General features: G+C 51.3%; 1 protein-coding gene across 1 annotated transcript in view; it reads right to left on the bottom strand.

Moving 5' to 3' along the window:
• NOS3 (nitric oxide synthase 3) overlaps positions 1 to 23,556 on the bottom strand; it is a 32,941-nt gene extending 9,385 nt beyond the window's left edge. The window contains exons 1-16 of the mRNA XM_053466052.1: positions 23,438 to 23,556; positions 8,261 to 8,360; positions 7,781 to 7,929; positions 7,058 to 7,220; positions 6,830 to 6,921; positions 6,445 to 6,586; positions 6,086 to 6,225; positions 5,281 to 5,455; positions 4,215 to 4,316; positions 3,689 to 3,883; positions 3,372 to 3,451; positions 3,094 to 3,238; positions 2,619 to 2,723; positions 2,337 to 2,404; positions 1,143 to 1,259; positions 751 to 925 (exon numbers count right to left, since the gene is read on the bottom strand). Coding sequence (XP_053322027.1) covers positions 751 to 925; positions 1,143 to 1,259; positions 2,337 to 2,404; positions 2,619 to 2,723; positions 3,094 to 3,238; positions 3,372 to 3,451; positions 3,689 to 3,883; positions 4,215 to 4,316; positions 5,281 to 5,455; positions 6,086 to 6,225; positions 6,445 to 6,586; positions 6,830 to 6,921; positions 7,058 to 7,220; positions 7,781 to 7,929; positions 8,261 to 8,360; positions 23,438 to 23,556 — 2,067 coding nt within the window. The remainder of the gene's footprint in view (positions 1 to 750; positions 926 to 1,142; positions 1,260 to 2,336; positions 2,405 to 2,618; positions 2,724 to 3,093; positions 3,239 to 3,371; positions 3,452 to 3,688; positions 3,884 to 4,214; positions 4,317 to 5,280; positions 5,456 to 6,085; positions 6,226 to 6,444; positions 6,587 to 6,829; positions 6,922 to 7,057; positions 7,221 to 7,780; positions 7,930 to 8,260; positions 8,361 to 23,437) is intronic.
• Positions 23,557 to 24,594: the final 1,038 nt, after the last annotated feature.

The raw sequence follows: 24,594 nt of genomic DNA, 5'->3' as shown, positions 1-24,594 counted from the left end.
CACGTGATAATAACCCCACCTGAATGGGTTAATAGTGAAACCAAGACAGACACCAAGAAACGCTCATAATCGTTCTGATTCCGGCCCTGGCTTTAAATGTGTCTGTGATCCGGCAGCACGGAGGTTAATGCCCCGGGGGTGCTGCTTATGGCAGGTGGGTCCTTCCCTCCTTATCTCCCTTCGCTTCCCCCTCTCAGCTGCGGGGAAGGAAAGTGATTGTGAGACTGGGTGGGGGAGCCGGGGTTTGACCTTAACTGTGTTTATCCAGGACACGCCAGGGGGGTCCTCCCAGCCGCAGAGACAGAGGAAATGGAAACCAGGACTCAGAACGACGGAAACAGAACTTCTCCCTGCCCTCGCCCCAAACCCGGTCCACGAGCCCCCAACCGGCGCCCACCAACAAAACCCAACGGCCATCCACCTCAGTGTCCGCCACGACGGCCCACCAAACCATGGTGGACCACGGGAGACACAGCTCCTCTCCTGCGTTGGATCATTAGGTCCTCTCATTTCCCCCGATATCATCTCCCCTGAAACACCCTGTCTCCATTGAGTGAGGGGAGGATGGGGCAGGTTATGTCAGCTTCCCGTTTGTCCTCCTTTTACGTGACTGAGAAGGTGGTCAGTGAATATAGCGAAGCAGTTGTCCCCTCAATCTTCTGAAGCCCTCATGTATTTCCTCCCCTTCTCTGTCTGTTGGCCTGGCTGCTTCGACATGAAGGACATCTGCCTGGACGTGAAAGCACTGACCTTAAACACGGCTTTGGCCCAGACTCGGAAAGAGTCCTCCTGTCCGCACAGCTCATCTCCTTCCCCCATTTCCAGTATCCGCTCTCCCCCGAGCTCCTCCAGTCTGGTGTCCACCGCGTGTCCGAAGGCACAGAAGTGAGGATAGGCACGAGAGCCGAGGCCAAACACTGAGAACCTGCCGAGAGACAGAGAAGCGCGAGCTCGCCAGAGTGCTCGGGAAAGGGGGCTTCGATGAGTGTGAACATGCGCAGACCGTCTTTACAGTCACCAGTGACATTTGGGATATTGGCACGGGGCAGCGGCCACAACGGGTGGATGATGGGGGCAGCGGCCACAACGGGTGGATGATGAGGGCAGCGGCACGGCTGATGTTTGTTACTTTATAGAAGTACCTGAGGGTCCCCAGGGGTCCCGCGCTGTCTGTGTTGCTGGATTCCTTCCGTTTTTTCTTCCACGAAGTGACGAGGAGGTCCGTCTGAGACACGCTGTTAAACCGAGTCTTGTAGCTCCTACAGAAAACGTCCCCGGAGAGACCGAGAGGTGAAGGGAGGCAGCATTTATCAGACCGTAAAATGATGATTCTATTTATTAATAACCAATAATGGGGTTTGTCTGTCGCCTCGTGATCTCCGCCTCCTCGCTATCTCCACCACCTTGCTAACTCCACCTCCTTCCTAACTCCGCCTCCTCGCTAACTCCACCGCCTCGCCATCTCTGCCACCTCACTACTGGGACAATAAATTGAGAAGGGTCTCCGACTACATTTTGGAGTTATTTGGTAAATATGGAGAAAATCAGCAGATTTACGGAATGGTTTCTATACGGAGCGCCGCTGTTGGATTTGTCGCTGCGGCCCAAGCGGTCTCCGCAGAAACGTGGCTTTCTGGTAGTGGTTGGGTCACGGTGCAGAAGTGTCAGAGAAGTAAATATCAGCGACTGGTAAACGGAATCTGTAGAAAGGTTCGTCCCTCTGAGGCCGGAGTCCCGCTGAGTAAAGTCAGATCTTGCGAACCGAGGGAAACCTTCGGCTTTATTTATAGACCAAACGCGGCTATTTTCAGGAGACTCTTCCTTCCTCTGCTTCAGATTTGAAGTGAAGACGTTTGTGACATCATTTATGGTTCCCGAGGCAAGGAACATCATCAGTGACTCCAAACCCTTGTCAGGAGGAAATCCCAGGAGAGCATGGCGTCCTTCCCGCGTGTCACACGCGTGTCATTGGGTTCTGCGGACTCTGCTGGAACACAATGGGCCCCACACTGGGCTCAGCCTCTCCACGAGTCAGTATTTCTCTTAGTTCTACTCATTATGCTCCGTGTGAAGCAGGGAGAAGGCTGGTCCCTCCTGTCTGAGTGTTGAAGGAGGTCAGGAGGCAGCAGCGACCGGCCGCCAGTGACAGGAGCGGGAGGAAATAATGAGGAGAGCTCTCCAGTGCTCCCCTACTCCAGCCATCACAGGAGAAGCCTCCAACCTTATTGTACACGACAGACATTAAAGGAAATCGAGGATCTGACACAGTTATAGTCTGATAATGAGGGGCGTCTCATGAGAATAGCTGCTAACCCACCTACGGAGCCGGGACTTACTTCTGCTGCTCTGGCTGGAGGGCGGCCACATTGGGGGAAGTCATCTCCATCAATTCTCGTGCAAAAGCCTGTGGAGATTAACAGGTTAACCTGCAGTCAATGCCCAGTAACAATAATGATTATTTATCCAAATACTCAGCCCCTGCGTGAGTCGTACATACAGTGCGTCCCCAACCAGAGGAGGGACGTTTTATGCTCAACCTCCAATCCACAAACGGACCAACGGGTTTCTAACAAAGAGCCGGAGCTTTGGGTCATAAGACGGAGAGCCAATGTCCTTACCTCGCCGTTCTCTGGAGGGTCGCCGTTCCCAAATGTACTCGTCACCACCAACACCAGGGTCTCATGCTCCAAATCCACAGTGTCGTATTGGTCCATGCACACGACCTGCACCGGAGATCACACTCAGCATTTACTGCGCATGGTAGGGAGTTTAGATCAGTGACAATCCCTGCTCAGCCAGATCACACAAACACTTCGCTTACATCTGAAGAAGGGACCCCTGAGGTCTTGGAAGCTTAAGTTGTACTCTATGAATGCTGGTCACTAAAAGGCGTCCCTAACATCTTTGGACCAATGCAGTGATATCTGTTTTTGTATGAAGGAGGTTTCACGCATCCACATTCACGTGTGTTTAGCTGCCACGCATGTGATACATGTTCCACCCCTACAAAGGCATGTGGACCCTTTGAGAGAAATGCGATAACCGACAAAATTTGCAGCCCTAGGGCGCCATTAGCATCTCTAGACTGTTTACCCTGGGGTCAAAGGCGAATCTGAAGATCTTGCAGAGTTTCTGAGCGTAGGTCTCTGATCGCCCTGTTTCCGTGGCATAGAGGATTGTGGCCTTTACCCTTCTGGCCATGGCTTGTCCCATCAGCTTAGCCGAAAACTTGACCGCACTGAAAACAAAGCATGTCAGGTTGGAGGCATCTCTAGGGGGTTTATAATGGGAAGGGGGCCCGTTATACAGCAGTAGCGGAGGGAAGGTTCATTATACGGGGAGCTGGGAGGGTCCACCGGCCCCCCACTTACTTGGCCACTTCTTTGAAAGTTCTCTTCCTGGTGATGGTGCTTTGGGATCCCTTCCAGATATGGTGCCTCCAGGGGTCCGCCTGCCAAACACGGGCAGAAGAGAAGGAATGAGAGGAAACCCTGAAGGAGGCCGAGATAAAGGTACTTGGGCTCGGTAAGAGGGGTACGTGCTGATGTGGCCTGGATGGGTGCACAGTACCACGTCAGTATGTACCCCTCTTACTGCCCAAAATTCATCATTCTGTGGGAATCTGTAAGAGGCTCGGTGTGTCTCATGCTCTCTCTGCGGGACATGGCTGCCTCCGCGTTTACCGTACCTGGTATAGGAAGGAAGGAGACAGGTGGTAATTAGCCATCTCCTGGTGGAATACAGGCGTGAGGCTGCCGGATGTTGGTGGCACAATCCAGATCCAGTCGGCCGGACACCCTCCCCGCAATCGGTTCTCATGTTCCATGTGTTTCATGAATGATTCCGTGGCTGCGTGGTGGTCGACGATGGTCACCTTGTCCCTCTGGGGGAGACACGACATCTATTAATCCCTGGACATGGAAGCGGTAACCGGTTACTCTGCAGCTTCACGGCGTGATCGAGGGCGGGGCAAAGGTTACTGTGTAGGGGCGGGATAAAAGTTACAGGAAGGGGTGGGGCATAGGTTACCTGGTAACTGTACAGGAGGGGGCAGAGTGTGTGTTACCTGGTAACAGTACAGGAAGGGGCGGAGCATGTGTTACCTGGTAACAGTACAGGAAGGGGCGGAGCGTGGGTTACCTGGTAACAGTACAGGAAAGGGCGGAGCGTGGGTTACCTGGTAACAGTACAGGAAGGGGCGGAGCGTGGGTTACCTGGTAACTGTATAACACAGCGATGTTGATCTCCAGGGCCGCTTTGTCTTTCCAGAGAGAGGACGTTTTCTTTGTATCCAGCCCAAGGCGTTTGGCCACATCCTGCAAGAGAGGCTGCGAGTCACATGAGGTCTCCGCTTATAGATATTTGTGACCTCACCGGACTTTAAACGTGAAATCTGGGGACATTCCTGATTAACATTATTATTCATTCAGATCCAGGGAAGATTCACTGTATTTGGTGGAATGAAAGAGAAAAGTCACCATAATAAGTGACGGCTCCTGAATCTAAGACGAGACCGAAGACTGATCAAGGTTTCAGTCTTTACAGCAGGAGAAACGGGCGACTAGACGGGGGCCGGATGGGGCCGATCTACCGGCGGGATCTGGGTTTCCATAAAGGAAGATTAACCAGAAACAAACTTGCTTTGTCTGAGATATAAACAGAATTTAAATACGTTTTATCCCATTCAGTATCAGTGATGTCATTCCTTAAGGGTCGGAAGAAAATTAATTGGATGGCGGGGGATGGTAATGCTGGCGGCTATGGCAGGGACTTTCAGCGGCACTGAAGGTTTAGCCTATCTGAGTGTTACCGGCACTCACCTCTCACTGTTACCGGCGCTCACCTCTCACTGTTACCGGCACTCACCTCTCACTGTTACCGGCACTCACCTCTCACTGTTACTGGCTCTCACCTCTCACTGTTACCGGCACTCACCTCTCACTGTTACCGGCACTCACCTCTCACTGTTACCGGCACTCACCTCTCACTGTTACCGGCACTCACCTCTCACTGTTACCGGCACTCACCTCTCAGTGTTACCGGCACTCACCTCTCACTGTTACCGGCGCTCACCTCTCAGTGTTACCGGCCCTCACCTCTCACTGTTACCGGCACTCACCTCTCACTGTTACCGGCACTCACCTCTCACTGTTACCGGCACTCACCTCTCACTGTTACCGGCACTCACCTCTCAGTGTTACCGGCACTCACCTCTCACTGTTACCGGCACTCACCTCTCACTGTTACCGGCACTCACCTCTCACTGTTACCGGCACTCACCTCTGTTATATTGTATCTGTACGAGTCACACAGATTCCGCATCCCAATCTCTGTGCTCATGTACCAGCCGTTAAACGGTACGGCGGGGAATTCCAGCCCCCCAATCTCCAGAAGTAAGCTGCTAACGGCAGGCAAGGCGTACCACTTCAACCCCAGCTCGGCAAACCACTCGTAGCTGGAATGGAGAGGAATGATTAACGTGACACAATCCATTCACTCACGTCACCGGCACCAAATCCCGGCACAAAATCTGAGTAAATGAGAATATTTAACATTAAAACCCTCGCTGGAAATGGACCCCGAAGCAACAACTCCGGATCCGTAAAATCAACGGCCAGAACTGGGCTGTAACCCTCTACACGTTTTGGATATGAGGACAAATGGGCCGAACGGTTCTTTATGGTTCAGACCGGGTGGTGACCGGCGCCAGCAGGACCATCCTCGGGTTTCCAAGAAATCCCACCAGAAGGATGCTTTTGGGGAGAACAGAAAAAGCCGAACTCCGGCTTGATTGCCCAAGTGCCCTCCTCTTACCAAAATATGCACTGGTGAATGCCCCCGTGGGGTGGATTTGGAGGGCTGGTCAGGCAGCTTCACTAAATCCCCCAAGTTACCCTATAGGGGGCCTACAATGTGTCCCTCGCTATCAGAATCTGTGGCCTCAGAGTGTTTGAAAAAATCTCAATGGATGCCTCTGCATCAAACAATTCAGACAGGACCTCGACCCTCAGGAAACCCGAAGCGTCTGGCGGCTTCACAGAATAAGTACTGAGGAAACGTTCGAGTGGAGACGGAGGGCACTCACTTTGGGTGTCTGAGCGGCACTTCCAGAATAAGCTCAGAAGGGATCTCATACAGTTTGGGATCGTCTCCGTTGGCCTGAAGCAGCAGAGGTAAGACATCAAATCTCCCACCTTTGGGTTTCCAGCCCAACTGAACACAAAGCTGCGAAGAGAGAGACAACGAAGCAAGAGACAACGATCAGATGCGCAGAGCTTTAATATCAAATAGAGTGCGAGACACGGAGAGAGCGACTGCCTAATGTTAATGCGCGTAACACATACAGATACACAAACACACAGCTAATAACGGATCAATGTATCCCTGGGACAAGAAGACCTGGGGTTTGGGATGAAAAATGGATTAAGAAGGATCCTGTCTGACCTCTGTGATCTCCACGTTCATGGGATCCCCCACCACGCTGTCATCATCCTGTCTGTATCCCGCATAACGGATCAACTGGCTGTTCCAGATCCGGAAATCAGACGTCCCGTCTTTCCTCTGCGGGAATATCGTGATGGCCGACCTGAGGAGAGCAACAAAAATATATAATAATAATAATATCGCCGCACACGGCAGGGGCATCAATGTCCGAGAGCAACAGTTCATATGAGGGTTCCGCGGGACCTCGGGACGAAGATATTTCCCGACTACTCAAACAGAAGTCATAAAAGAAGATGGATGCTGCAGCAGAAATCAGCCCCCCCAGCGCATGTTACCAGGACCACTGATGGGGTTACTATGTGGTCTCTACACGCATGATCCTTACCGGATATTTCCTTTGTTGGTGGCGTACTTTATGTGGTTACAGACGTACGTAAACATCTCTTGAGTTGTAGAGCATTCCCGGGCATCGAACACCTGGCCACAAGAAACACACGTATGTCATAGAAAGAGATGCACGTGATACGCCAGCAGGGTACATAAACAGCTTCTGATACCCCAGACTCCCATAAACACATAATGTGAATAGCCCCAGACTCCCACAGCCCCTCACCTGCAGTTTTGACCACTGGATCCGGCCCACGCAGCGGGCCGCGTTTCGCCAAGCCTGCTTGGCACCGAAGATGAGCTCAGTCTCTTTCAGTTGGTAAGTTCCAGTAGCCGCGATCTCCTGCTCCACTTCTTTAAGACGCTCCAGGTGAGCTTTAGACTGGGACCTGGAAATAAATGTGAAATTTGATAAACTTTGGGCCAGATATAGCGTTAAAGATTAGAGGACGGTCGTGTGATGCCCACTCATCAAACCAGCGAGCCCATGAGACCCTCTACACAAATCTCCATGAACATTAACCTTTCCCTTTACCACAGGAGCTAAGCAATAAAACCCACACAGAGGTCCACAGGACCCCCAAGAATTTCCACCCTGTATCCATGATCCCCTTCACGTCAGATGTGATGATGGGTGGAGGCAGTGGCCCCTCGGTCTCCTCTCCAAGTACACGTGGGGTGGACCCCGAGAATAGTCGAGTTCAATGCTTCCCTGTCACGTGCTCTGGGGGGGCATAGTAAACCATGTCTAGTGGATGATGACATGGATGATGACATGGATGATATGCATAACGTTGGCCACTTCTGTTCTCCTTGTATGGTTTTGCTTCTTTCTTGTGACTGAAGGACCCCTGAAGCTCTGGCAGATACACGACGGGGTCACACCAGATCGGAGACCCATAGCTCTCGCTTCACTAAGAGGAGAGAGGGAAGCGTTTATATTGCTCACCTCTTGATGGAGCTGTAATACTGGCTGATAAAGTCCTTGGCCTTCGGTAGAAGCTCCTCTTCACTCTTTGGTCCTTGTGGGAGAGGACATGTCATCTGGGGTGGGAACATCACGGATCCCAGACACCGGGCCTTGGTACAGGCAACATCCTAGTTGGGGGGAACCAAAATCCTGAGCCTATGTGACATAACTCCCAAAAATCAAAAACACGGAGCAAAGAAGGTGAAATAATTAAATCTTCTAATTCTGCACCTCATTAAACCCCCCTTTGTCATTATGACGGACATGTCCTGTACATTGGCCTGGTGTAAAAGATTCCATCTGCGCTGCTCGCCAGAGGAAACGTTCCTCCTAATTACTAAACTAGGAATTATTGGAGTGGTATTTGTGGCCGGGCCCCGGGGAGTCCATGTCTTTTAGCTCCAGCGACCTCTCCGCACGCAGCAGGAATGACTATGAGCGTCTATTGCTACACGTTACCTGCTCCGTCTGCACATTCAGGGTATCATAGGACAGCGTGCGGTTCTCCCAGTTCTTGACACGAATGCATTTCTGGGTCTGCGGTGCCCCGTTTGTGGAGCTGCGGAGGAGAGCAAGACACATAAGAGCCACCGTGAGCCGACCTGAGCCACGGACACCACAGAACATCTTCCCAGGCTGGGTTTATTGGACTCTAACCACATCCCCAACCCAATTAAACAGCGCTAGACCCAAAGGAGCATCCAGGTATGAACAGGTTTGAGCCTTGCAGTCATCCTGAATCTCTACGACAAGGTTCTACTTTTACCATCGGGTTCCAAAAGTCTGAAAATGGCCGACGCGTAAAACAATCAGTGTTAACATTTCGTAAAATATGTGCGTCCGCCAATGCATGTTAAAACACGCGGATTCAATGTCTCGTTAAAAGGCGAGAAGGGTCCTCATCCGATGGGAAAGCTCCTCTGTATTCTGCTGCTTGGGGTTGGTTCCCGTGTGCATTGGGTCGCTTTCATAACAAAACAGGAATAAGGGAACGATAACATAACACAAAGTGCATCAACGCTCTACAAGACTTAAATTCAGCCACCAGGACTCTCATCCTCGCAGCTTCTATTATTAATAAGTTGTTTGATTGACAGTGGAATGGTTTAGAAGATCCTGACGTCCTGCGTCAAATGAATGTCAAATGAACGGTCCAAACCCCCGTCCCCAACCATACCCGCCTCCATACCCCAACCATAGCCACCTCCATACCCCAACCATACCCACCTCCATACCCCAACCATAGCCACCTCCATACCCCAACCATAGCCACCTCCATACCCCAACCATACCCACCTCCATACCCCAACCATAGCCACCTCCATACCCCAACCATACCCACCTCCATACCCCAACCATACTCACCTCCATACCCCAACCATAGCCACCTCCATACCCCAACCATACCCACCTCCATACCCCAACCATAGCCACCTCCATACCCCAACCATAGCCACCTCCATACCCCAACCATACCCACCTCCATACCCCAACCATACTCACCTCTATACCCCAACCATACCCACCTCCATACCCCAACGATACCCACCTCCATACCCCAACCATACCCACCACCATACCCCAACCATAGCCACCTCCATACCCCAACCATACCCACCTCCATACCCCAACCATACTCACCTCCATACCCCAACCATACCCACCTCTATACCCCAACCATACACGCCTCCATACCCCAACGATAGCCACCTCCACACCCCAACCATACCCACCTCCATACCCCAACCATACTCACCTCCATACCCAAACCATACCCACCTCTATACCCCAACCATATCCACCTTCATACCCCAACGATAGCCACCTCCATACCCCAACCATAGCCACCTCCATACCCCAATCATACCCACCTCCATACCCCAACCATAGCCACCTCCATACCCCAACCATAGCCGCCTCTATACCCCAACCATAGCCACCTCCATAACCCAACCATAGCCACCTCCATACCCCAACCATACTCACCTCCATACCCCAACCATACTCACCTCCATACCCCAACCATACCCACCTCTATACCCCAACCATAGCCACCTCCATACCCCAACCATACCCACCTCCATACCCCAACCATAGCCACCTCCATACCCCAACCATACCCACCTCCATACCCCAACCATACTCACCTCCATACCCCAACCATACTCACCTCCATACCCCAACCATACCCACCTCTATACCCCAACCATACCCACCTCTATACCCCAACCATACCCACCTCCATACCCCAACGATACCCACCTCCATACCCCAACCATACCCACCACCATACCCCAACCATAGCCACCTCCATACCCCAACCATACCCACCTCCATACCCCAACCATACTCACCTCCATACCCCAACCATACCCACCTCTATACCCCAACCATACACGCCTCCATACCCCAACGATAGCCACCTCCATACCCCAACCATACCCACCTCCATACCCCAACCATACTCACCTCCATACCCCAACCATACCCACCTCTATACCCCAACCATATCCACCTTCATACCCCAACGATAGCCACCTCCATACCCCAACCATAGCCACCTCCATACCCCAATCATACCCACCTCCATACCCCAACCATAGCCACCTCCATACCCCAACCATAGCCGCCTCTATACCCCAACCATAGCCACCTCCATAACCCAACCATAGCCACCTCCATACCCCAACCATACCCCAACCATAGCCACCTCCATACCCCAACCAAACCCACCTCCATACCCCAACGATAGCCACCTCCATACCCCAACCATAGCCACCTCCATACCCCAACCATACCCGCCTCTATACCCCAACCATACCCATCTCTATACCCCAACCATACCCACCTCCATACCCCAACCATAGCCACCTCCATACCCCAACCATACCCGCCTCTATACCCCAACCATACTCACCTCCATACCCCAACCATACTCACCTCCATACCCCAACGATAGCCACCTCCATACCCCAACCATACCCGCCTCCATTCCCCAACTATACCCCAACCATAACCCCCTCCATACCCCAACCATAACCCCCTCCATACCCCAACCATACCCGCCTTCATACCCCAACCATAGCCTCCTCCATACCCCAACAATACCCGCCGCCATACCCCAACATTGGACCCAAATTGCAAACTTATTAATTCTTAGCTCTCGAATGCCATGAAGAGTCAAATTTTTGCCCCTGAAATGATGCTGAAGGATTCGGACTGTCCTGCCCTGACCCTGTTTGTCTGCTTGGCCAGCTCTGACTTCGGATTGTCCAGCGAAGGCAGAAAGTTCCCCCGTGACGGGGCTTACCAGCTCTGGATCGCAGTGTTTACACCAACACACAATGGGCTGAACACACAATGCCGTGTAAGTGGCCGCAGGTCCGGTTTTGACAATAGTGAGTCCCTGCCCAGCAGTGTGATATAAACACACTGAGTGTGCGAACAAAAACTACACACATGACAAATATGAGCCGAACCCTCTACAACCGACAGGTGTGTAACTCCATAATACAAACATATACAGCCAGCATTTTATGTAAAGAGTAGCCAGTAACAGCTAATCATGAGCCTGGGCAGTGAAAGGGTTACAGCCACACACCACGTGCATCTGGTAAGTGGGTCGGGGGAGATGGACACGGAAAGGCTGAGCCAGCAAATAATTTGACATCAATTTCCTGAACAGAACAATCAGAACAGAGTGACGCGCAATGGCTTCCTGCCACGGCTCTCACCGGCTTCTGTGGAATAACTCCTGGATCGGGCCCCCGGATCCTGGCACACACTCCGAGTGACTGATCCCACGGAGTGTACTACTGACCCCAGGACTGTGTGACTGATCCCACGGAGTGTACAGCTGATCCCGGGCAGTGTGTGGCTGATCCCGGGCAGTGTGTGGCTGATCCCGGGCAGTGTGTGGCTGATCCCGGGCAGTGTGTGGCTGATCCTACGGAGTGGACAGCTGATCCCGGGCAGTGTGTGGCTGATCCCGCAGTGTGTGGCTGATCCCGGGCAGTGTGTGGCTGATCCCACGGAATGTACAGCTGATCCCGGGCAGTGTGTGGCTGATCCCGGACAGTGTGTGGCTGATCCCGGGCAGTGTGTGGCTGATCCCGGGCAGTGTGTGGCTGATCCCGGACAGTGTGTGGCTGATCCCGGACAGTGTGTGGCTGATCCCGGACAGTGTACAGCTGATCCCAGATCCCGGCTGTTGTCGCGGGACAGTCCTGTTTTTTGGTCACTGTCCCCCTGTGCCAGGTAGCTGTAAAATGAATGTGGCTGCCATGTGGCCACCTCACAGCGCTAAGTGGTGCTGGCCTCACACCCACAACACAGGTGTCTACATTTTGGGAAAGCGGACAGATAGCAGCACTTTCCGCCTCGGGGAAACCTCGTTCCCGCATCTGGCCTCCAGCGTTCACATATTTCAGCCTTTCCCACGTGGGCCATTCTGTGGGAGTTACATGGAAATATACAAAAATCCACACTTTCCTGGGTGTGACTTTTAATAAATCACCCAGATCCACTACTGAGGGACACTGTTTTTTTTTATTGGGGGGTATTTGTGTCACTTATTGGACCGGGTTATTAGAAGAATAATGGGGTTTATTTCCCCCGTTTAATCTATAAAGCATTCTCCTGCTGTTTCTATACACATTATCGGGGCTTTTAGGGCTGTAGAACCCTGCGATCCCCTCATACCCAGCAAACATTCCGACCTCCTAGAAAAGAGGGGCATCAGGGGAGGAAAGAGGGGCATCAGGGGAGGAAAGAGGGGCATCAGGGGAGGAGAGGGGATAGGAGCATTGGTGGAGGAGAGACAAGATCAGGGGAGGAGAGAGGGGCACCTGGGGAGGGGAGAGGGGCATCAGGGATTCGGGCACTAAAGAGGACCTGGACAAAAATAACCTGGGACACACACTAACCTTTGTGTTCCACACAACTCCCTTGCCTCCTAACACACAGGGGTCCATAGGGGTATTGCTGGGCCCTGTGTAGTGTGGATCCCAGGCTTTTTCACAATATTCCCATGTTAGATCTTACCTTTTCCCACCAGTTCTGTGGCTTCTAAACATCTTGAATAACCAGAGGTTCTAGGCTTCACTTTGAGCAGGAGACGGCCACGGTGAAGAGGACCCTAACTCCATCCGTGGAGCAGCCTGTGGGGCGGCAGGGCTCCTTAAAGTGTATCGATCCAAAAAGCGTTCCACTAACACTCATCGTTCACGAATGCCTGATACCTTCGAACACTCACCAACACTCAATGATTACTCACAGTCCACTAACACTCATTCACGAATGCCTGGTACCTACAAACACTCACCAACACTCAATGATTACTCACAGTCCACTAACACTCATTCACGAATGCATGGTACCTACAAACACTCACCAACACTCAAAAATTACTCACAGTCCAATAACACTCATTCACGAATGCCTGGTACCTACGAACACTCACCAACACTCAATGATTACTCACAGTCCAATAACACTCATTCACGAATGCCTGGTACCTACAAACACTCACCAACACTCAATGATTACTCACAGTCCACTAACACTCATTCACGAATGCCTGGTACCTACGAACACTCACCAACACTCAATGATTACTCACAGTCCAATAACACTCACGACCTAATACTAATACTGTCTACTAAGTCACTACCCACTAATACTCACTGCCCCTAATACTCATTACTGCCCATCTCCACTCATACTAATACGCTCACTGCCACTAACAGTCACCGCCTATATTACTGACCACCCAACACTTACAGCTGCTGGTCGCCGGCCACCGACATGCAGCCACAGGATTTATCAGTAATTTCCCCCCGCAGATAGACTAACTCTCACTATGCCATTAATGTCCATCCGTCTGTACCTCTCTGCGCATGAGCTGTCTGTCCGGCCGCTCGCTCCCCTCCCCATTTCTGACCTTTTTCATTACAGTTCTATGTAAAGCTACAGACAGGACACCTGATCCCCGGGACATTGGAAGGATATGTCCACGGCTATATCTAGTGCGGCTCGGTCACGAGTCTCACATTCACCCTAAACGTGGTGTGCGAGTCAAACATGAACACGAAAAACAACACGGCAGGGAATTGGTGCACGCAGAACAAGCACTTTCTGGCGGTGCTGGGTTTCTTGTGTACATGCTGGTCATTTCAGCAGCACCCCGGCACCTTTTTAGGGTCTGCTCTCCTTTCTCTATTTTTTGTGCAAACTCACACATAACAGCTTCTGGGAAAGTGTTATACGCAACACACACTATACAGAGATACAGCGCTGTAGCTAGTGCAGCCTGCTCACATGACGTAGTCGCCCTGAACACCATAAAAACACCTGGAGGCTGGACTGCCGGCCCCGGACAGGCTTTATAGAGATACGCGGGACTGCCGGCCCCGGACAGGCTTTATAGAGATACGCGGGACTGCCGCCCCGGACAGGCTTTATAGAGATACGCGGGACTGCCGGCCCCGGACAGGCTTTATAGAGATACGCGGGACTGCCGGCCCCGGACAGGCTTTATAGAGATACGCGGGACTGCCGGCCCCGGACAGGCTTTATAGAGATACGCGGGACTGCCGGCCCCGGACAGGCTTTATAGAGATACCCGGGACTGCCGGCCCCGGGCAGGCTTTATAGAGATACGTGGGACTGCCGGCCCCGGACAGGCTTTATAGAGATATGCGGGACTGCCGGCCCCGGACAGGCTTTATAGAGATACGCGGGACTGCCGGCCCCGGACAGGCTTTATAGAGATACGCGGGACTGCCGGCCCCGGACAGGCTTTATAGAGATACGCGGGACTGCCGGCCCCGGGCAGGCTTTATAGAGATACGCGGGACTGCCGGCCCCGGACAGGCTTTATAGAGATACGCGGGACTGCCGCCCCGGACAGGCTTTATAGAGATACGCTGGACTGCCGGCCCCGAAAAGGCTTTATAGAGATACGCGGGACTGCCGGCCCCGGGCAGGCTTTATAGAGATACGCTGGACTGCCGGCCCCGGACAGGCTTTATAGAGATACGCGGGACTGCCGGCCCCGGACAGGCTTTATAGAGATACGCGGGACTGCCGGCCCCGGACAGGCTTTATAGAGATACGCGGGACTGCCGGCCCCGGACAGGCTTTATAGAGATACGCAGGACTGCCGGCCCCGGACAGGCTTTATAGAGATACGCGGGACTGCCGGCCCCGGACAGGCTTTATAGAGACACGCGGGACTGCCGGCCCCGGACAGGCTTTATAGAGACGCAGGAATGTGATCCCCGGGCAGAGACGCTGGGGGTAGAGGAGCTGCTCAGGGTAGGTCTCGTGTGGCTTTAATGCCTGAATGAATACTCCTCTCTGTTGAAGGTCAGTAGTAATGGGTGACGGCAGGCGCCAGGAGATTAGATTAGGTGTAAAGTGACGGGGATCCCATTTACAGCCCACCTGACCTTGAAGCGTGATGTTCATTTAACCCCACATGGTATATCGAGCCGGCCGTGTGGTGGCGTAAGGCAGCCGACAGCCGGACAAACGCCATTTTTACGATCACGTAGCGTGCGGCCGACCATATGGGGTGAACCCTCTGGCCATATCGCCGGACCCCGCAGCACGCAGGCATAAACCGAGCATTAGCCTGGGGTACTAGATGTCCAGGCCTGGGGTCCAGGCAATTTTAAGAGGGAGGCTCGTGACCCTTTAATGACCAGAGCTGAGTGAAGTATTCAAACACGGCTCTGCAAGCGTTACCACAAAAAGCGGACCTTTCCGTCTGCTTCAGGTGGTATCTCCTGTAGGAGCAGAGACATTAACGTGGTCAAAAACTGCCACTCCATGAAATAACCGATGAATCACGGCTAGAGATGGGAAGGTCTGGGAAAAAACAGAAAAATTGGGGAAAAAAATCCAAAGCCATTATTTTTTTTTGAAAAATTGGAACAAAATGGAGTGTGGAATATCTTCTTTTAAAATGATAAATATGTTTTTGACCCGGCATTCAAACTATATGCCACGAAGACCTTTATGAAATAATGCCAGTTACTTCACTTTTTCATTTGCAGTTTGTGCTAAGGTGCAAATCTGATTGGGCGGTTGTAAATTTGTAAACCTACTCCACTTTAAATTTTTCTGAAAAATTCTATTTTTTCCAGAAAAACACATCTATTTTTCCATGGCTTCAAAATTTTCCAAAAATTTGACATCTCTAGTCACGGCGCAAGCAGTCACATGACACGTCCCTGTAAAAGGTCACCATTGGACATATGACATCATTGGGGGCAGGGCACACATCGTCTTTTGTTTCTCTCAAAATTGAGAAGTGATGCGCTGCTCGTTCTGGTCGGTTTACCCCATTGTACAGCGCGGTGGAATATGCTTTAGACATAAAATAATAATAATAGCCGGCAGCCCTAACGGACGGTAAACCTGGAGCTTATCTGCGACTTCTCGCTACAAAAAGGTACAAGAGATTTCCCGGGGAAATCCCTGTTCTCCTTTAAGACTAAAACTTAAAAACAAGGGGTGTCACGGAAAGGCCAGTCACAAAAGGGTTAATGCCATGCAGCCTACGGTGTTCCATCACTCTCCCCACCGCTACTGCGCTCCTGTTGCTGTCGGAGATATAGCTGCCTCTAATGTGTAAAAACATTACACCCTGGATTCACCCCGAGACTTGGGAAAACCCCCAAAAAGTTGCCCATTCACCATGAGATCGGGGTAAAACCCTGAGAATCTGTTGATTTACTAGAGATCTGGGTAAAAACCTGCCCATTCAACCTGAGGATAAGGGGTAGAACCTGCCCATTCACCCTGAGGTAGGGGTAGAACCTGCCCATTCAACCTGAGGGTAAGGGGTAGAACCTGCCCATTCACCCTGAGGGTAAGGGGTAGAACCTGCCCATTCACCCTGAGGTAGGGGTAGAACCTGCCCATTCACCCTGAGGGTAAGGGGTAGAACCTGCCCATTCACCCTGAGGGTAGGGGTAGAACCTGCCCATTCACCCTGAGGTAGGGGTAGAACCTGCCCATTCAACCTGAGGGTAAGGGGTAGAACCTGCCCATTCACCCTGAGGTAGGGGTAGAACCTGCCCATTCACCCTGAGGGTAGGGGTAGAACCTGCCCATTCACCCTGAGGTAGGGGTAGAACCTGCCCGTTCACCCTGAGGTAGCGGTAGAACCTGCCCATTCACCCTGAGGGTAAGGGGTAGAACCTGCCCATTCACCCTGAGGGTAGGGGGTGGAACCTGCCCATTCACCCTGAGGGTAAGGGGTAGAACCTGCCCATTCACCCTGAGGTAGGGGTAGAACCTAACCATTCACCCTGAGGGTAGGGGTAGAACCTGCCCATTCAACCTGAGGATAAGGGGTAGAACCTGCCCATTCACCCTGAGGTAGGGGTAGAACCTGCCCATTCAACCTGAGGGTAAGGGGTAGAACCTGCCCATTCACCCTGAGGGTAAGGGGTAGAACCTGCCCATTCACCCTGAGGTAGAGGTAGAACCTGCCCATTCACCCTGAGGGTAAGGGGTAGAACCTGCCCATTCACCCTGAGGGTAGGGGTAGAACCTGCCCATTCACCCTGAGGTAGGGGTAGAACCTGCCCATTCAACCTGAGGGTAAGGGGTAGAACCTGCCCATTCACCCTGAGGTAGGGGTAGAACCTGCCCATTCACCCTGAGGGTAGGGGTAGAACCTGCCCATTCACCCTGAGGTAGGGGTAGAACCTGCCCGTTCACCCTGAGGTAGCGGTAGAACCTGCCCATTCACCCTGAGGGTAAGGGGTAGAACCTGCCCATTCACCCTGAGGGTAGGGGGTGGAACCTGCCCATTCACCCTGAGGGTAAGGGGTAGAACCTGCCCATTCACCCTGAGGTAGGGGTAGAACCTAACCATTCACCCTGAGGGTAGGGGTAGAACCTACCCATTCACCCTGAGGTAGGGGTAGAACCTGCCCATTCACCCAAGAACCAGCCTGACATCTCCCTTCTGCAGTAAGAAGGAGTTCTAGTGCCCCAGTGTCAGTGATTGGCTCCTGAATTTGCCACCTCTCAGGGGTATTACCCACACACCAAGGAAACAAGCACAGGGGCTGCACAGTTCTGCCTCACTACCTTATATACCAGGACTTGCCTTCTTCTGTTACTATGGTGACCCTGGACCAAGAAAATGGGCGGGGAAAAAAGAGAGGGAAACATTCCTGAGGCTCATATTGAGCGCTACAGCGACTGGGCTCCTCCTATGTTGCCATGGAAACCAGATACAGCACAGTGAAGAGATTGAGAAAGAGCGGGAAACAGCCAGAGCTTGAGGGGCAGAGCAGCTCCAGGTAAGTTACTTTATCAGCATACCTACCAAGTGTCTCAGTTTAGCTTGTACAGTCCCAACCTCTCTTCTAGGAGCTCAGAATGTTTGCTGGTTATGAGGGTTCTATAGCCCTAAAACCCATAATAATGTGTATAGAAACAGCAGGAAAACAGCTTTATAAATGAAACTGGGTAAATAAAAGCCATTATTCTTCTTCTAAATGCCCCACTCAGTTTCACAAATACCCCACAATAGGGCACACAGTCACATAAAAAGCGTGGGTAAAACACCATCCCCAGCCACTAAAACTATTGGCCCCTTTAGGGCCAGTTCATGAGCGAGGGGACATATTAGGGAAAGCCATCCTTATTAATAACGCTTGCGTGTGCAAGTGACAGAGCAGAGTTATCACACATAAAACAACTGCCCTGGTCATTGCCCTATCATGGAGTAAAGAGGTTGGGTCGAAATACCCCAGCAACCATGATGTTAATACCAACCTGGTCACTTATATGTGAAAAAGACCACAAGCTCCGTACATCAGTTTATGGGAGAGAAAACCGTGACCAAAGCTTTTTATTTCATGTCGAGGTTCCCCGCCTGAGTGCCCAGAGTGCCGATTTACAGAGTGTGCCAAAGAAAATCCGGAACCTGGGTCACATTCTGCTTCCACCCTGCGGGGCAAAGTCACTGCCGACAGCGCTACGGAGGGCCTATTTATTGTGCCATTCAAATGGCAGGCATAACGACATCATACAAACAGCATTAGAATAACATTTTAGGACATCTCAGGTTCATCATCAAACAGTCTCAAAAATGATTAACACTGTGGATTGCCTTTATTAAAATTTTCCACAGGGATGATTATTCTCTTCATTGGGAGAGACAAAGGGAAAAAAAAACAAAGTTAGAGAGCGGAGAAGAGGGGAATAGAAGAGTAAATGGGGTTCAATGCGAGGAAAGGAGGTCAAGTTGGGTCCTTCTCAACTAGATGAGACTGATCTATTAAGTAGTTGTGAATCAGAACTGTTATGGACCAGCGACAACTATGTGTCCTCCTCGTGACATAGTAAGACCACGCGTGTGACGGTCGTGTAGTATATGGCTACTGTTAGGGTAAGGTGAGGGTCTTTAAATTGAAGGTTAGTGTAATAGCCGTGTCGTTCTATCATGGCGAGGACAGAAGTAGAGACAAAAGTTGACTGCCCTCTCTGAGAGGAGTAAGCCCCACAGGAGTTCAGAGTCTCGATGGGGCTAAGGACCCTGTAACAAATCCTTGAAGAAGGACCCAGCCCTAGCGGGATGGCCAAGTTACCCAATGTGCTGGATCTGAAATGTGAATCTGGATTTAAGTTAACCATGGAGTGGGGTTCCAATATGACGCACTGTCGTATGTAGAAGTCAGGGTTTCTTGATTCAGGGACCCGGGCAGGGCGGACTGGCCCACCGGGATACTGGGAAATGTCCCGGTGGGCCGGTCGGTCAGTGGCCCGGGCGGCCGGCAGACCAAAATTCAAAACCGCTGTTAAGCGGCTGCGAGCGGGATTGCATGCACCGCGCCGCCCAATGGCCGTGCCTCAGTACTTCGTCCCACGTCTTAAAAAGGGTGTCCCGTGATATGCCTTTTAACCCCCTATATGCCACTATGTCCCATGATATGCCCCTGGCATATAGGGTATAAGGCATTTCTGGAGGCAGAGTGGCATACAGGGGGTTAAAAGGCATTTCTGGAGGCAGAGTGGCATACAGGGAGTTAAAAGGCATTTCTGGAGGCAGAGTGGCATACAGGGGGTTAAAAGGCATTTCTGGAGGCAGAGTGGCAAGCCTGGGGGCAGATGTTCATAACTGGGGGGGCAGGTTGGCAAATAAAAGGAAATAGAAACAAAAAATATTCCTCAATCATAGCTTTTATTAAATATGAATTAATTAATAAAGAAATAAAAGTTTCTTACAAGAATATCGTGAAGAATAATGTGATCAGTGTTTTGTTCCACTGAATAAAATGGAACTTTTTCATCTAAAATGTTTGCAGTAGTAAATGTTTTGATTCCATTCTGTGTAATGTATTTCATTTATTAGGGCCTTTTAACACTTGTGCTTTCTGGCATTTTAATACAAATAATGCGATAAAAGAATGTTTTATAGTTATTTGTATGGCAAATAGTGTGACTCGGGTGTGTATAAGGGGTGCGTGTGGGTATAAGAGCGCGACCGCCAGATAAACTATACGGGGCCGCTCTCCAAATGTTTCCAGGGCTGCTTTTCAGTTCCAGTCTGGCCCTGGACACGGGGTGGGAGTTTGGTGGATCCCCTGCCTCTAGGGGGTAGAATCTTTGTTGCCTGGGGGTGTGTAGGGGTGCAGTTTTCAGAGACCAATGAAGATGAAGGGGTAAATAGCGGAGCAGCCTCATTCAAGGTTCCTGGACTGGTGGAAAGTACGGGAGGCATGAGAGACCGGAGAGGAAGATAACGTCTCTGGAATATCGGTATTTTTATGTCTTCATCTCTGTGAAGAAAAGGTCATCTGCGGAGACATTGTTGTCCTCATGGGATAGACGTCCTTGAAGGGCAGACAGATACAGATGAGACGCGGAGTGTTTTGAGTGATTTCATAAAGTGAGCACAGAAGTCCCGAGTGAATTCATTCCAACAAAAAGTCACAGCTTTGCCCTGCCGGGTCCTTCTCACGTCTTGGTCTCCCACCTGGGGTCTCTTGCGTGTTCTTGAAGGAGCATCGGTCGGACCCCACACCCCTGGTGTCACCGGCATCTGTGTCTCAGCCATGTTCGGGAACTCGACCCGGATTATGGGGAAACCGCCATAACGCAACAGTCCTGACACCTTTGCCTACATGAAGGGGCAAAATAACGAAGCTGCCAGCCTTTCCGGGAAATCAGGACAGCGGAGAAAGCAGGTCACTCAAAGAAGAGGGGTATGGCAGCTAGAGGGTTAAATGATATGTGGAGGGTGGAGAGTGCTGCTATGGAGGAACCCATAACCAATTTCCTGCCAAGATAACTGAAGGTCAGATTTAATCGACCCGGCAGGAGCATCATTAACCCTTTCACAGCCAGTGTGACATGCGCTGCAGTGACTTAGGACTAATTTTAGGGGAACCCGAGGGCCCTTAGTCTGTGACTCACGGGACATAATGGCCTGCAAATATAATGAGGTGCCGCTCTGACATTGACACTTAGCTAAAGTAAGAGGAGAGACCTCTCTCCAGCGAGTAGACACTCCTCAGCCTGCGTCTTATTCACTCCAGCAAGTTCAGGAGAGTTTGCAGCTATGCACAGTTTCAGACACCCTGGCTGTCTCGGATGATTATCGTGTTCATCTCCCGCAGAGATTTACTGCGTTAGTCTGAAGCATCCATGTCCACAGATAATTATTCTAAATTATTCATGGGACAGGAAGGCCGGCTTTCCGTATTTCAAACAATTTGTTTTGTAAGGCGTTTTACTGCCGCCGATTACTGACCACGCTCCCGAACGGTTGCAATTTCCTTACCAGTGTGGAGGGCCATTAAATAAATGAACGTGGTATTTACAAACACAGGAAGTATTTGCTAAGACTGTTGTGGTGATTATGACACAAAAGTAGCTTTAAAACGTTCATTAACACGAAACTCCTCTGATTCCACTACAAGTCCTATCATCCACATCCAGCTGCTAACAGTTTATGATGAGAGGCTAAAGAACCCGGGCGGTCTCTCTGCATGAACTTTAAAAGCAGAGGAAACAGTCTAAAGCTAGATCTCATCCCAGCGCAAGTTCCACTCACAAGCTGTCTCGTGGCTGTTGAAGTAGACTCCACAGCTGTCGAGTTTCTCAGGCTATTTGGTTTTTGCTTCACTCGCCCCACCTGAGCTGTGGAGGGTTTTTGAGTGGCTGCCCTGCTTAACTCGACTGATTGGGCGCATTGTGTAACTCGGCTGTGAGTGGGTGACCCGTATAACTCGGCTGTGAGTGGCTGCCCTGTATAACTCAGCTGTGAGTGGCTGCCCTGTATAACTCAGCTGTGAGTGGCTGCCCTGTATAACACGGCTGTGAGTGGCTGCCCTGTATAACTCAGCTGTGAGTGGGTGTCCTGTGCAACTCGGCTGTGAGTGGCTGCCCTGTATAACACGGCTGTGAGTGGATGTTCTGTGTAACTCGGCTGTGAGTGCATGTCCTGTGTAACTCGGCTGTGAGTGGATGTCCTGTGTAACTCGGCTGTGAGTGGCTGCCCTGTATAACTCGGCTGTGAGTGGGTGTCCTGTGTAACTCGGCTGTGAGTGGGTGCCCTGTGTAACTCGGCTGTGAGTGGCTGCCCTGTATAACTCGGCTGTGAGTGGCTGCCCTGTATAACTCGGCTGTGAGTGGCTGCCCTGTATAACTCGGCTGTGAGTGGGTGTCCTGTGTAACTCGGGTGTGAGTGGGTGCCCTGTGTAACTCGGCTGTGAGTGGCTGCCCTGTATAACTCCGCTGTGAGTGGGTGTCCTGTGTAACTTGGCTGTGAGTGGGTGCCCTGTATAACTCGGCTGTGAGTGGATGTCTTGTGTAACTCGGCTGTGAGTGGGTGCCCTCTATAACTCGGCTGTGAGTGGGTGTCCTGTGTAACTCGGCTGTGAGTGGGTGCCCTGTATAACTCGGCTGTGAGTGGATGTCCTGTGTAACTCGGCTGTGAGTGGATGTCCTGTATAACTCGGCTGTGAGTGGATGGTTTGCTGTGACTTACAAACTGGTCACATTTTGGAGTCCTAAAAAACTAAAAGATGGTGTTTTTATGGCGGCTCGGATGAGTTGGTCTCTGAGACTCAGCTCGACCCTTTGGGAAGAGACATTATAATAATGGGTCACAAGCACGGGGTACGTCAGGATCCCCTCACAGGTGTGGGGCCAGCCCAAACATACATCTTAGTGATTAAGCCACCTGGATGGATATTTAGATACCCCACAGACCAGCACTACTGACGGGGCACAGCTTCCTCGGCACTGCTGAGGCAGTGAACGCAGGGGGGGTATTTGAGGAATTGCTGCCCCGGGGCACATATTTTCCATACGATTCCTATTCTTACCGCACCTTAACACGAAGATTAATTAAACATTTTGAAGCTGTCTTTTTCACGGTCTCGCTACAGCGCCCAGGTGGGCTCAAACTTAGCGTCTGCCTCGACAAACAGTCCGTGCGAGCCTCCCGTGACCTTGTGTCCCGAAACACCTTGAATTGCCTGTAGCTCAGCACCGTGGCATTTACAGTGTTACAGGGTGTGAGTAGAATGCATGATAACATTTAAAGGTACGGTGACCTCACAAAACAAATATACACCGCTGCTGAATGGGTGGCCTTACCTGGGGCTCCCCTTCTCTGTTAGCACTACCTCCTCCTCTGCCAGCTCCCCCTCCTTACGGCAGAAGTTCAGGGAGAAGGGGCTTTGCAGGTCCTTGAGACGGCTGGCGGAGTTACCCATTCGCCTTGTGTCTTCGCTCTCGGAGTCTCGCTGTAAGACAGGAACTGCCTTTTCCTTTTTCCCCAAATAACAATGCTAAGGAGGAGCCCTTCCCAAATCACAGCGCCCTGTGTTCCTGCCCCAAAGCCCCCACTCCACGCGGGCCGTGCCCGGCTGACCACGTAACACAGGACAATGACAGATACCGGGGCTGTGGTGATGTTTATAGCCGAGGGCCACCCCGCATGACGGGCACCTGTGGTCACCTCACTCTGTGTATTTCCTAACCACGCAACACAATGTGCAACCAGCAGTGAACCACTTAACCCTTTAACGGAAAATGATGTCGCCTAATGTGCGATGTGGCACCAAATTACGCCTTGAAGGGTTATTACCATGACAAATTCTCTAATATTAGGTAAGAGATGTGTTCCTTGTACTGGGAGGAGAGGAGTCGAGCCCATTACTGGCTGAAGTCCCCGTATGTTCTCTCTGATCCCCCCACATTGACTTTTTGACACCTCGGAGAGCGACTGGCCAGACACAGCTCTGCGCAAGAGACCGACTGAGCTTTTACAGCAGCAGTAAAGTAAGAAGGATAAAAGCCTAGAAACATTCAGCAAAGCATGTACTCCATGCCTTCATCACATCGGTGCGTCACCCAAAACTGTTACACAAACACTTATCCTGCCCATTTACTAAGGTGCCATTTCCCTCAAAGTCTCAAAGCGTTGGTGGCCACGTCTCCCAGCGTAAAGTTACTCATGGTCTTTATAGACTACCCCATGCAGCCTTACGTGACTTAGATGACTTACGCGACATCAGCTGCGGAACAACAAAGTTACGCCTGTCATAGACCGTCAGGTTACCAGCAAAAATTTGCGGCTGGGTGGACTTGTTATTGGCATAGGGGTATTCCTTTGGTTGAGTTTATCTTGGGTGGACTTGTCATTGGCATAGGGGTATTCCTTTGTTTGGATGAATCTCGAGCGGACTTGTCATTGGCATAGGGGTTATCGTTTGGTTGGGTTAATCTTGGGCGGACTTGTTATTGGCATA

This window comes from Spea bombifrons, chromosome 5, assembly GCF_027358695.1.
Source record: "Spea bombifrons isolate aSpeBom1 chromosome 5, aSpeBom1.2.pri, whole genome shotgun sequence".
Lineage (NCBI taxonomy): Eukaryota > Metazoa > Chordata > Amphibia > Anura > Pelobatidae > Spea > Spea bombifrons.
Note: the sequence above shows the minus strand (reverse complement) of the source record. Positions and strands in the feature narration are given on the sequence as shown.